This window comes from Epinephelus moara, chromosome 5 (assembly GCF_006386435.1).
Source record: "Epinephelus moara isolate mb chromosome 5, YSFRI_EMoa_1.0, whole genome shotgun sequence".
Classification (NCBI taxonomy): domain Eukaryota; kingdom Metazoa; phylum Chordata; class Actinopteri; order Perciformes; family Serranidae; genus Epinephelus; species Epinephelus moara.
In genome coordinates, this window is record NC_065510.1 from 24,649,812 (window position 1) to 24,661,992 (window position 12,181).

A 12,181-nucleotide genomic window follows, 5' to 3' on the forward strand; every position below is an offset into this window, starting at 1 on the left:
AGGAGTGAGAAGTCTTCGTAAAGATCATCAACCCCGTAGCATTTTAAGAAATCATTTGTTGGTTTTATAGAGCCTGTGCATAGTTTGTGAGCAGTGTAAAGTCAAGTGGTCTAGTTTGTTTTACAGCTTGTACATCGCAGTTTAAACTGAAAGTGTTTGAGATTCCGAGGTGACCAGCAGTTGTTCTCCCGTCACTCAACCATTTGAAAAAGCTGAGGCCATAACAGGGGCCCGGCTATAACACTAAGTCAAACTGTCTTGTCAGGAAAAGCTCAAGCTTCATCTCTGAAATTGCTTTGGCGTGCTGCACCGTGTAGCGGCACTATATCCTATAATATAACTGTATCTCTGCTTATATTTGCTTGTTGTGATTGTCTACATGTAGAGTACACATCTTGCAGAGGAGGACATGGAATAGTGGCAGCTCTAGAGGTGTTGTTTACTGGTGATGCTGTGTCCCCAGACAGCTCTTGCCAGACTGCTTACATAATCCTACATGCTAATATCAACTCCTTCTCATTTTCACTCTGTGTTTGCCTTTTCAGACATATTCCTTTTGGGAATCTCTCACCCTCTCTGCATCATCTATGTTTTTTATTTGAAATTTCCATCCCGTCTTTTTTTCATCTCTCTCTCTCTCTCTCTCTTTTATATCCCTCCTCGTGAACATCAGAGCAGTCTAAGCGAGTGCGTCTTTGGCTGTGTGTAGACATGGTAAGATAACAAACCCACAAATTGTCACATCCAATTCATCCTTCTTCTCCCATAGCCCCGACTCACAGTGCTGGGGCTTGTGTTGCATAATTGCATTAGTGCTCTCAGGCCAGTGGCTCTGCTCGTTAGTGGGGTTGTGATGCAATCTGCAGAACACACGGGCCTCTGTTGTTTGCAGTATGGGCAGTGAGTGGGCACGCAGGGTCAGTGTATTGACCTCCCCTATCCATTCATACAGCCAGAGGGGGGTCTGCTAATGAGTGGCAAGGTTGAACAAACAAGGCTGATAACGGAGACTTTGTTGGAAGAGGTTGTTCTTCAACTAGTGGCAGTGTTGATGCAGTCGAACAGTTACATGGAGCTTAAAAATATTCCTTATAAAATGGCCTCCATCTAATAACAAGTATCTTTGTGTGAAAGAGAGCTTTAAAACTTTGTATAAAGACTCATTTCATTTGAGCTATTAGTTCTGCATTAGCTGTGTTTCTCAGTTTTTTTAGTAATGCATTAAGACTGCTTTATGTTTAGTATTGATTTTTGATTTAAGGCATGGTTTGGCTCGGGGGTATTCGCTGTTCTAAATTCAAATGCAGGCCACAAAGTTGCTTAAAAACCTATGCAACCATGCCAGTATGCTAATACAATAGCAACCCAAGCATAAGAAGGCTAACCTTTACTGCATAGTGTTTTGCAGAACGTGTCCACAGCAGTCATCAACATGTGCCAGTGTTCTTGTTAAACATTTTTGGCAAGTGACCAGGGAATAAGCAGGATAATCTTGTGAGTTACGAAGAACCCTTAACAAGGATTTTGACACATGCCTCTGTGCTGTGCTTTATGTGCTTAAACGCATTGATGTGGATTAAATTCAATGTCACATTGTCAGATTTTGATTTCAGAATTTTAACTGAATGGTGACACCTTCATGGTGGAAAGTTGTTGAGCTATAACTACTATATTTAGGAGGCCTTACTAGACAGAGTCATAAACAAAACATAGAACAGAACTTGATTTAATTCATTCTCCTGCTTGTATGGAAATACAAATTCAATAAATCCAGATACTTGTATGGTCCAGTGGTTCCTAGCTTGTATGCAGTATACCAGCCTCTGCTGTATCTGAAGTTACCACAGCCTCAAATGAATAGACACATTTAAAAAATCAGAACAGCCTCATTATGTATTAATGTGTCATCAAGATGAATAGGTCCACTTCACCAAAGGCTACACTTCAATAAGCTGGATGGCTGTCGAGCCAATGTTATTTTATTAACTTGTCCAAAATGGAGATAACAAGTGACGAGCTGCCTTTGTGGCAGCTGATGTAACACTTTACTGCTTCTGCAGGATTTACAAAAACTAGCAAATTTATGCTTGTAGTAAAACATTATTTGCATCAAGACCACCATATCATTTTTTGATGATTTCCTGTGATTCAAACTACAAAAGTAAGCACCCGTAGAGTGTGAATGTAATTAACTTTAAGTCAATTGTTAAAATTTGAGCAAAGCCAAACGTATAACCATTAGAAGAGAAGAGAATCCTTTATTTGTCCCACAGCGGGGAATTTTGCAACATTACAGCAGCAAAGAAACAGTGCAAACAGGAAGCATCAATAAAATAACAAAAAAATACAAAGCAGTTTATAAGTACATAAAATAAGTAAACTGTACAAAATCAAAGAGCAGTATAAAAACAAACAGTATAGAAACACTAAACAATCTGATAAGGAAGCATTAAAAAATAAGCAGAGTGTAATAAAGAGACAGACTGAATGACTGATTTTACATTACTGACCAATGGAAGTAAAGATAATGCACAGTTTAACAACAATGATATTCCACTTGAGTGATTGATTGTAAGCAGTAAGAAATAAAAGCAAGATATAATATCCTTCTCCTGTACTGTTTCATCATAGCACTGAGTGATGTACTGTTGAAATGTTAAGTAGTTTCACTTGTTTGGCTCATGCCTGGCAAAACATTGAAACTGTAAAATTCAGTGTCCACTGAAAGCACAGTGGGTATTTACATATAGCTAGACTCTTATTTTGATTCCCAAGCCCTCCTTTTTTCCTCTTACTGCAACCACACACTCCCACATTTTTACCACAAAAATGCACCACTGAAATAACTTGGCCGCAATTCAGTAATTAAGGAATGAAGCATTTCTAAATTCTGCCATTTTTGGGGGGGTCATTCTCCCTGTCAGCAGGGTTTCAGGCTGGCCATGCCTCGACTGAGATTTATGTGGGATCTCCTGGGACATTCTGTTGCCTTGTTCAGGGTGGATTTGTTCCCTCTGATTCGATGAAATTGAATGTTTTACATTAATATGGTGTCTGTTAATATTTCTACCATAATGTATGTAAGAGGACAAATCTTACAAGCTTTCAGCAGCTGGTAATCTTTGGCATATAGAAAAGCTGAACATAAAATGTCTATCTGATGACTTTTTGGTTGGGTCTTTAAATAGATCTGCTAAGGAGCTTAATCTGTTGACATCCTGTGAGTATGTCTCAGTCTGAGTGACCACTCAAGGGTCAGGACCCTCGAGGCCATAGTCGGCTTATCTCCAATGATTGTTCACTCTCTCCTGCTGCCCTCACACATGCGCACACAAGGATCATTAAAATGCCATCCTGAAATTGAGTAAATGACATGGAAATGGCTACAAATAAACTTCTATACAAAAAGTTATATTTCAGCCCAATGAGTTTTAATGAGTTGAATCATTTTACAGTTTATTTGATCGTTTATATAATTATTGGGTTTATTTTTGTATTATTTCATGAGACTTTTTTTTCATTGTGACATCATTTATCATCAGCAATTTTGGAGTCCAGTTGCTGACAGAGGTGCATGCTTTCATAAGTAGCTGAAATGATAAATTCTTGACTTGTCTTGTAAAGGGAGTGAGCAATCAATGGAGGAAGATATGCAGCTGAGCTAGTGCAGAAGGAATTAGGAGTTGTCTTCCGCCCATGGCCACGTACTGTAACCACAAGACTGAATAAGGTCGTGTAAAAACCTTAAATAATGCTTCAGACAGTTCCATCATCGTTATTATGTCTTTTGTTTCCATTGTTATAATTTTTCTCATGGAAGGATGGTGACGCACTTGTTTTTAGACACTTGTTTTGTCTATGCCAAGGCAAAGTGCCAGTGACTAATGGCATCCCGGCCAGTGCTCTTTGAGGACATTGTTTGTGTTTTCTTTCCTTTCTTTTGTGTCTCCATTAAACTGTCTGGGTTACATTCTTCATCATGTTATTGTTTTTTCAGGACATTTCTTTTAGTTTAAGAATCGTGCCAAATGACCTTTTATTTGTTAATAAGGGCACCAATGGGGGTTCAGGACATTTATGATGTGCTTTAACCTCATTCATCAGTCGCATTAAGTTTGTCATCAAAGTGTTGTCTCCACACTCATTTTATGAGGTAGTTTATAAATAGCGCACACAGAGACAGATTACTTATTGAATGTCCTATATTCTCAATGCAATTTAAGTACTATTCGGACGGGATTAGTTTTACATAGCGATGTGGACTAATGTCAGTTTACCACAGGATGTCTGTATAATTCGCACAGGACAAGAAATCTCCGTAATTCTTCCAGAGATGGGAGTGGTAACTCGGTTTGCGCCCTGCCATCACCTCCTTGTTGGCATGTGCATGCTACCTTGCTTCCCGTAAGCATCAGCTGAAGGATAATAATAATTAATGATTAGCCCAATATGAAATATTGCCCATGATCAGGATTGTGTGTACACAACGATTAGCAATATGGATTTATATTAGGCCTACCTAACACAGCCAGAAGTCTCGTGGCTCTGAAAAGTGCTTTCCTCTCGACCTTTTTGATTGGTCTCCTATGTAGGGCTATGCGATCATTAGAAGAATGTCCACTATCACGACTGAAGACAGCACAGAATGCTTCTTCAAGCGCCTCCATCATCGAAAAAACAGAGGATCGCGTTTGCACGGGATCAGTATTACCTGAGGTATTTTCTCTGGACCGTTTTATACAAGGTAAAATTTGCCGTAATTTTTACTGACATTATCCGTAATGATTACAGACATGGTGAGTTTGGACGGGACTAAAACCCCTGGTAATAATTACTTTACCCCACGTCTCCACGTTAAACTAATCCCGTCCGAATAGGGCTTTAAAGACATACTAGGCAGAAATCATTGATTACTGCTTGTAAACAGGACGGCCAGCAAAAGTAAAAGTAAAAGCCAACCCCAGAGTCACTCTTGTTATGGAGCAAGCTTTGTCCATTTGGTGTTTTGCCTCTATTTATTTGCGTTTTTTTAGTGCTGTATCCATCATTTTCACAACTTCCTCTTAGATGCATGCTGCTTACAGTCTTATCACCTGCCTCTACCTTTTTATGAAGTCCTGACCTTGCCTTCAGACTTTGTCCAGGTCTGTCGGGACACCGCAAAATAAGAAGAAAATACAGGAAGAAGGCAGGGTTCTTGCAGATAAATACACAGCTACACACATCTAGTGGGTCATATGTGATGATTGAGAGGGATTACGTCTGTGTGAGTCTGCACATTGTTTATAAGCAAAATCCTACATAGTATAACTCTAACTTCCAGTATGGAAAATTCTCATGTCATCATGTGGAGGAAAATGGCCGTGCCATTGTAGAAACAGTTTCTGGTGATTTAGCTAAAATCAATGGTAATGTTCTTTAAATAAAGAGACAATGGGGGTGAGCTGTCTACCACAGTGTCTTATGTTTCTGAAGGAGTCAAAGCTCAAACCCTTTTAGTCCACTGATATGATCTGATGGCTCCCAGTAGGTCACCCAACAGGCTAATGAGACTTGATGGGCTTGTGGTGTTGGACATCACGGCTTTCTGTGGCTTATAGCTCTGACTTGGGTATTTGCAGTCCCACAGCTATTACACTCAGTAATTGCATACAAACTAGTCTCCAGAGTGCCGAGCAATGCCTAAATTACAGTCGGTAGATAAACCACGGCAAAGTAAGAAAATAAAGTTAACATACCAAATGCCTTGGCCAGCAAAACTAGGACACGAATTGAAAGCTGCTCTTTGGAAACTAAGGTCTCTTGTTTGTTTATTTAGCACATTTAGCTTTCATTCAGTAACGATATAGCAGGGACTTAATGTAGATATAAGTTCTGGGAATTGGCATTTAGATTAATTCATTATTAGAAATGAAAGGAGCGTTTGATTTGTCAACATTTATTCCCACAGCTTGTAAGTATTACATTAGGCATTACATTTCGGAGAAGCACTCCTTGAATATTAATGGAAACATTTGGTGCCTCTCCAGTATACTGTATACCGTGATGTGCATACTGAAAGACATGAGCTGTTAATGATCTATCTCCGGCTTCAGAGAGAGCTGCACATTTTGTGATTAAAAGCTGTAAAAGGTCTGAGCAGATAGTGAAAGTTGTCAGGAGGTGTCAAGCCTGGCGGGTTTTCTTCAAGTGTCCAGCCATAACATTACACCATGCCCACAGCTGCTGTGTCGCCGCGGATCTGTCCCCAAGAAACATGATCCTGTTTATAATCTGACCATCATTTGGACGGCGACTGCCTGCGACGCCAGACCCATGATTTACCCCAGTGCGTGTGTGTGTGTGTGTGTGTGTGTGTTTTCAGAGATAGATTTATGAGGGCATACTGTATGAGGGTGAGGGTTAGATCTTGAGGGGCTGAAAGTATCCCACGGTGCATGGCTTCATGTAGTCCCACAAGTAATATTTCTTCCTCACCAGCATCAACTGAGTTTGCAAACCTTCATGCAGTGTCAACAAAGTAGTTGTGTATGTGGATAAATTAGGGTATATTAATGATTTGATGGTTGTTAGTGAGTTTTTAATATTAGTATAGTACTTAAAAGTTACTCCTGTTGCAGAAGAGCTCTTGTAAAGATCGTTGTCAGGCCGTGCAGGTTGAAGTGTCTTACCTGAGAGAAGTGGTCCCAAATGTGCCTTTATGTGTGTCCAGTAAACACTGTCTTTAACAAACTTAGTAGAACATTTGCATTACTCATGTCACTGCCTTGGCAAAGCAAAAGCCTACAACATAATTGATGGCAAATTAGATTCTAAATACAATTCAAATGACCTCTTTATAAAATAAGCAGGTAGTTATTTTTATTGACTGCCTCTCTGGGTACAGCTTTTATCATCTGTCTCCATTTAAACTTACCTAAGTTGCATATTCACTGACAGTTGTTTTTGATTGGACAGATACAAATAAATTATACATGTATTTTGTTGTGAAATGCCATGTATCGCAGCATGCTAAATTTCTGACCATGCATAACTAATGGCACCTTATACATAGACCATTTGGTTAGTGTTGGCTACTATGTAAACCAGTGTTATTAAGGCATGGCCCCGTAAGGTTTTGTGTCAGCATGGAGACAAAGTAAGAGAAGTGATAATGAGGTAACAAAACATTTTATGTTTTTATGTTCCGATTATAGCCAGATGTTTGTTGGATGTTATGTTATTTTTGAGGCTGATACTGACATAGGTATTTGGAAGTTTAAAAAAAACCTCTGATGACAGTAGATTGGCCGTTTATTAATGTTTTTTCTTTTAATAAAAACATAACATAATCAACAATCTTGATACAGATTTCTTTGATTTGTTTTGTACAGTAAGGCTACGTGACCTGCATAGTTACCAGGCCATTTTACAGTCAAAACAGTAACTCGTCATTTACCTCTGGTGGACAGTTGGCATGGTGACATAATTGGTTTTGGTTAGGGGTGTACAAATGTTTTTGGAACGAGGGCCACATTAGTTAATGTGAAAATACCTGGGGACCAGCTGCTCCTCCCATCTAATCAGTTATTGGAAAAAAAAAATCATACGAATGAAAGAAATTCGTCTTTCAGTGAAAAGGTATTCAACTTTCCACAGCTCCTGAAAGCCCTCGCTGTTGACTTTTATTTATTTTATTTTTTTTGCTGTGGCCATGTCTGCTAACTAGCCAAAAATGTCTCTAGGAAACCATTTCTTTGCTACTTTAGCACCTGTTAATGAAAACACATTAGTTCCTCCTGCATAGTTTCTACCTGGTGCATGTGTTTCTACCTGGTGCATGATAGTGCTGCTACAGTGAAAAATGCAAAATGAACTTGCTTGATTAACCAATATTGTGTGGCAGGCTACATATTTTGAGAAACAAGTCACGGGACATTTAAAATCGGTCTGTGGGCCACGACGGGCCCCGGGCCAGACTTTGGACATGCCTGGTTTAGATCTAGCTCTAATCCTAATGAGAAATATTGTATTGAAAAACTGTAGTGTTGCTATTTGTTGGTTGTGTGGAAATACAGAGCTGCCACAGTAAGGAAAATGTGATTTTACAGTATCTTGTTATAATGGTTTGCTTTTTCTTTTTTTTAATTAACACATTTTATTGCAATAGTACAGTAACAAAAGTATTAGTATTATGAAGAATGTTAAACCCAGTTTTCTTGTTGTAACAGTATATATTGTCATAATTAGGTGTTAAAATGGGAATCTTTATATAAGTATTGTCAGTATCAGTTGTTAAAATGGGAAAAGGATCTCAGAAATAACTGCTCTCATATCTGGATGCCTGTAGAATTTTCAGCGTGGTCAAATACACGGTTATGTTATGCCATCCATCTAGTGCCACTCATCACTAGAGCCAACTGCTCGGCCACTCATGTCAGAATAGGGTTGCATACCTACCTTCAAAATAAGCCCCGGTAAATGATAGCCATAATTATCCATCAGTGTGCAGTGAGGCCCAGAGTTGTCACAGTGTTGAAGAAAATGTCTAGTAAGGCATTGTCAGTTTGTTCATACCCAGAGCTGTAACAGGATTCAACAGCATAAGACAGACTGAAAAAGGCGCAGTGGAAACATCTCTACATTTTGCATCTTGAACAGAAGAATAGAATTAAAAAGACAATTTTCATTCATTTAGGTGTGCAAACTCTGTATGTACTTATAGATGAATTTACAGCAGAAAGTTTTAAATATGCAGTCCAGGCGTAGGCAGGTAATTACTGTAATTGCCCTTCTCTAATGCACCTTAACATATTATTATACATTATTAAACTGCCAGATTACTGGAGATTGTAATGGACAAGAAAATTAATTCAACACAGATGCTCTCTGGACAGAATTAAAATAATTTGAGATCACAGATAAGCATATATGTTGGTAAAATCACCCGTCAGTCATGCCCAAATGGGACTTATATGTTGAAACTGTGTATAGCGATGGATGATATTTGTGACTTTGTCCTTGCCGCCTCTTTAAAATATATTTTTCTTTCTGTTACATTTTCAGTTATTAAGATATTGAGATCATTCCAGTCATAACATTTCAGGTCTGGAGCCATCTACACCTCCATTTCAACAACAGCTACTATACATCACATCCCCAAAACTTCACAACAGTATCAATGTGTGTGTAAGACGAGGCCAGCCTTCTGTATGTCGTAGTTCTTTACATACCAGACATGTATGATCCCCTTGTAGCCACTGTAAGATGTCACTGGTAGTATCTGTCATACACACTAAGTCCCATGATGACACACATGTGCATGCATTCACACAGCGATGCATCACTCTGTGTTGCGCCTTTGGCTTTTGATGTGTGCCCCTATTCATATCAATCATGCACCCTACTGCAACAGTTCTATAAAAAGGTCTCCTTATAGTAGGAGGCAGGCATCACATATGGGTACAGTTAAGTAAACATGGCACTCTGTATCATTTATCAGTGCCATTTAAGTTATTTATGTTTCATATAAGTGCTGTAAAGCATTTGCCAAGGTCATTAAGTCACTCAGCTGGGAGAAGTTATGTTCCCACATGTTGGTTTCTTGGGCTTTGGCTTAAACATCTTTCTGAACATGACAGGCAGTATGTGTTGATTTGATTTAAACGTTTACTGTTTTTTACAGTGCGGCATAGTAACTCAAGAGGCAGAGCCTGTATGCCTGCTATTCCACAGCACTGAAGAGAAGATAGCATGGGCTCTTTTGCAGCTTCTATCTGTTTTAGCTGCACTAAATCACAGACAGTTGAAGTATAATTTCCGTTCACACTGAAAACACTAATGTATAAATCAAGTACATACATTTATGTGTCAGATGTTCACGCAGTATTCTTTGTCTTGTTGAAGCAGTTAGTCAGAAATGCCCTCATAGTCTTTCTGTGATGTTTCTAATTCTCTGGATCAGCTTCTGTTAATGATTCATCACCATGCAGTATTATATGTGTATTCACTTTCTAACACTCATGTCTTATTTAGTGTGACTGGGGGCTTATCCTGGCACACTGGCAACACCTTTTGTCGACAGTCAGTCACACGTCTATACCACTTAATTGAGCGTAGCGTTAGTTCAGGCAGGACATGATGTCAAGCTCAGCTCACATCCCAGCTACATCAGCAGGCAGGACATGATGTCAAGCTCAGCTCACATCCCAGCTACATCAGCTGATCTCAAACAGCCAATTAACTGATGGATCAGCTGATTGATGGAAGGGAGTCAGCTGATAGATCACACGATTCATTTCTATGCAACCAATTGAAAAGTCTCATTCATGGTGCCCTATTTAAACTGCTCTGGGCTGCCTACTGTTGCTGCTTCATCTGCAAGCCACTTTGCAACCCACCTCCACCCCAGCTCCTAACCCATTCTGTGTCTGACTTATCAATGTCATCTCTGTTTGTCATTGATGCTTCTCTGTTCTGTTCCCGGGGGTCTTTGCTGCTGCTCGCTCTGCCTTAGGCTTTCCATGTAGGCACATGGAGGGGCAGGGAGTTTTGCTCTTTCTGCCTCAGGCTTTCCTCATTTGCACATGGACTGGCAGAGAGGTGTGCTTTCTTTGCCTTAAGGCTTTCCATGCAGGTGCGTGGAAGGGCGGAGTGGTAAGCTCCCCCCACCTTAGGCTTTCCATGTAGGCACATGGAAGGGCAGAGAAGTGTACTCTCTTCTCCTTACGCTTTCCACATAGGTGCATGGAAGAGGCTTTCTGCGTAGGCCCATGGAAAGGCAAATATGCCCCAGAACAGAGCCATACTGCCAAATATAATACTGAAAATGGAAATATAATTTTCTTTAACTAAAATGTTCCTTACTGAACCCTGATAATCAGATTAATTGCCATTTTAGTTCACTTTATATGAATCAGTGGACAAATCAGCAGTTGTTGGGTCTAGGATCAGGCTAATGCCACCTTATTTTGCCCATAAATTCATAAATACACTATAATTCAGTTCATCCGCATGGCTGTCAATTTTCATGTCCAGGAGGTCTACACTTCAGCCCTCAGCCTAGGGTTTCTCAAGATTGGAAAATGAAATGTGTGAAGTTTAAATTGAGCTGACTTGCAGTCATTTGCAGTATGTCAGCAAACAGCATTCCCACTCCTAAACATTATTAATCTCTTCAGACTCTCCCTGCACAGAGATTTGGGCTCTTTAAGTCGTGTGAACCTATTGACCTTGTGGGCAACGTAAAACTGCCTGATTCCCAAAATAACTGTTTATATTTAAGATTTGATAGCAAAAGAGTTTACACAAAAAATGAGATTGCCTCCTGTAATTGCAGTGACTCAATTATTTATTGAGTAGCAGCCTCAGGAAGATCTTTGTTTAAAAGCAAAGCACTTGAAAAGACGATAACTTTGACTCTTTTAGTGGGTCAATTAACTGTTCTAGAGACATTTATTGTTTTTCTGAAACACTTTCTTTTTGTTTTGCAGGAAAGTGTGTTTCCCTGCTGCGTATCAGTAAGAAGTGCTCTTCAATATGAATACAGGTATTTAAGCACATGCACACACACAAACCATACACTGTGTGAGATTGTTGGGGAATCGTCCACTCAAAGTCCATGTCTATTATTTTGTGTGGTAAAGCTGATTAAGTATTTTGTTTTATTTTTGCAGTCTATCTCATATTTCTTTGTCAAAATCACCTGCTCATAAAACTGTTGTTTACATTTGATACTCTCCTATAAAAAGTCAATATGCTTCTAAAATTCAGACCACCGAGCTATTTTAAAAGCTGCTATGTGTCCTAGTTTCCCTCGACCACAGGCATGAGTCTATAATTCTAACCCTGACCCTGTTTCACCACTTTGATGTGATTGTCCATTTCGGGCCTGGTTTATTGTGACTGAAAGCATCAATAAGAATAGTAAGCCTGTTGCTTTTAACCACAGTGACGTATTCCTCCCTCAATGCTTTCCCAAAGCTTTGTCCTAAACTTGGCAGCCATCCCGAGTTAAAGTGTGTATTGCAGCCGGAGAATCAATGATGAGTAATCCGTCTCTGAGCCTTCTACACACACCGCACTCCACCACACGCTCTGTGTTGGTGCCAGTCGTAGCTTGAATCATCTTGGTTGTTTGCCCGTATTTACAATATAGATAACACAAAAATAGCTTTGCCATGTGTTGAAAGAGAGCTAATAA

At 39.5% G+C, this 12,181-nt stretch overlaps 1 protein-coding gene across 3 annotated transcripts in view; it reads left to right on the top strand.

The window, feature by feature from the left end:
- The window catches only part of sorbs2a (sorbin and SH3 domain containing 2a), a 65,057-nt gene that overhangs the window by 12,160 nt on the left and 40,716 nt on the right, over positions 1 to 12,181 (top strand). For all 3 annotated transcript variants that reach the window (XM_050045403.1, XM_050045405.1, XM_050045406.1), the window contains exon 3: positions 11,472 to 11,527. In XM_050045403.1, coding sequence (XP_049901360.1) covers positions 11,518 to 11,527 — 10 coding nt within the window. In that variant the 5' untranslated portion in view covers positions 11,472 to 11,517. The remainder of the gene's footprint in view (positions 1 to 11,471; positions 11,528 to 12,181) is intronic.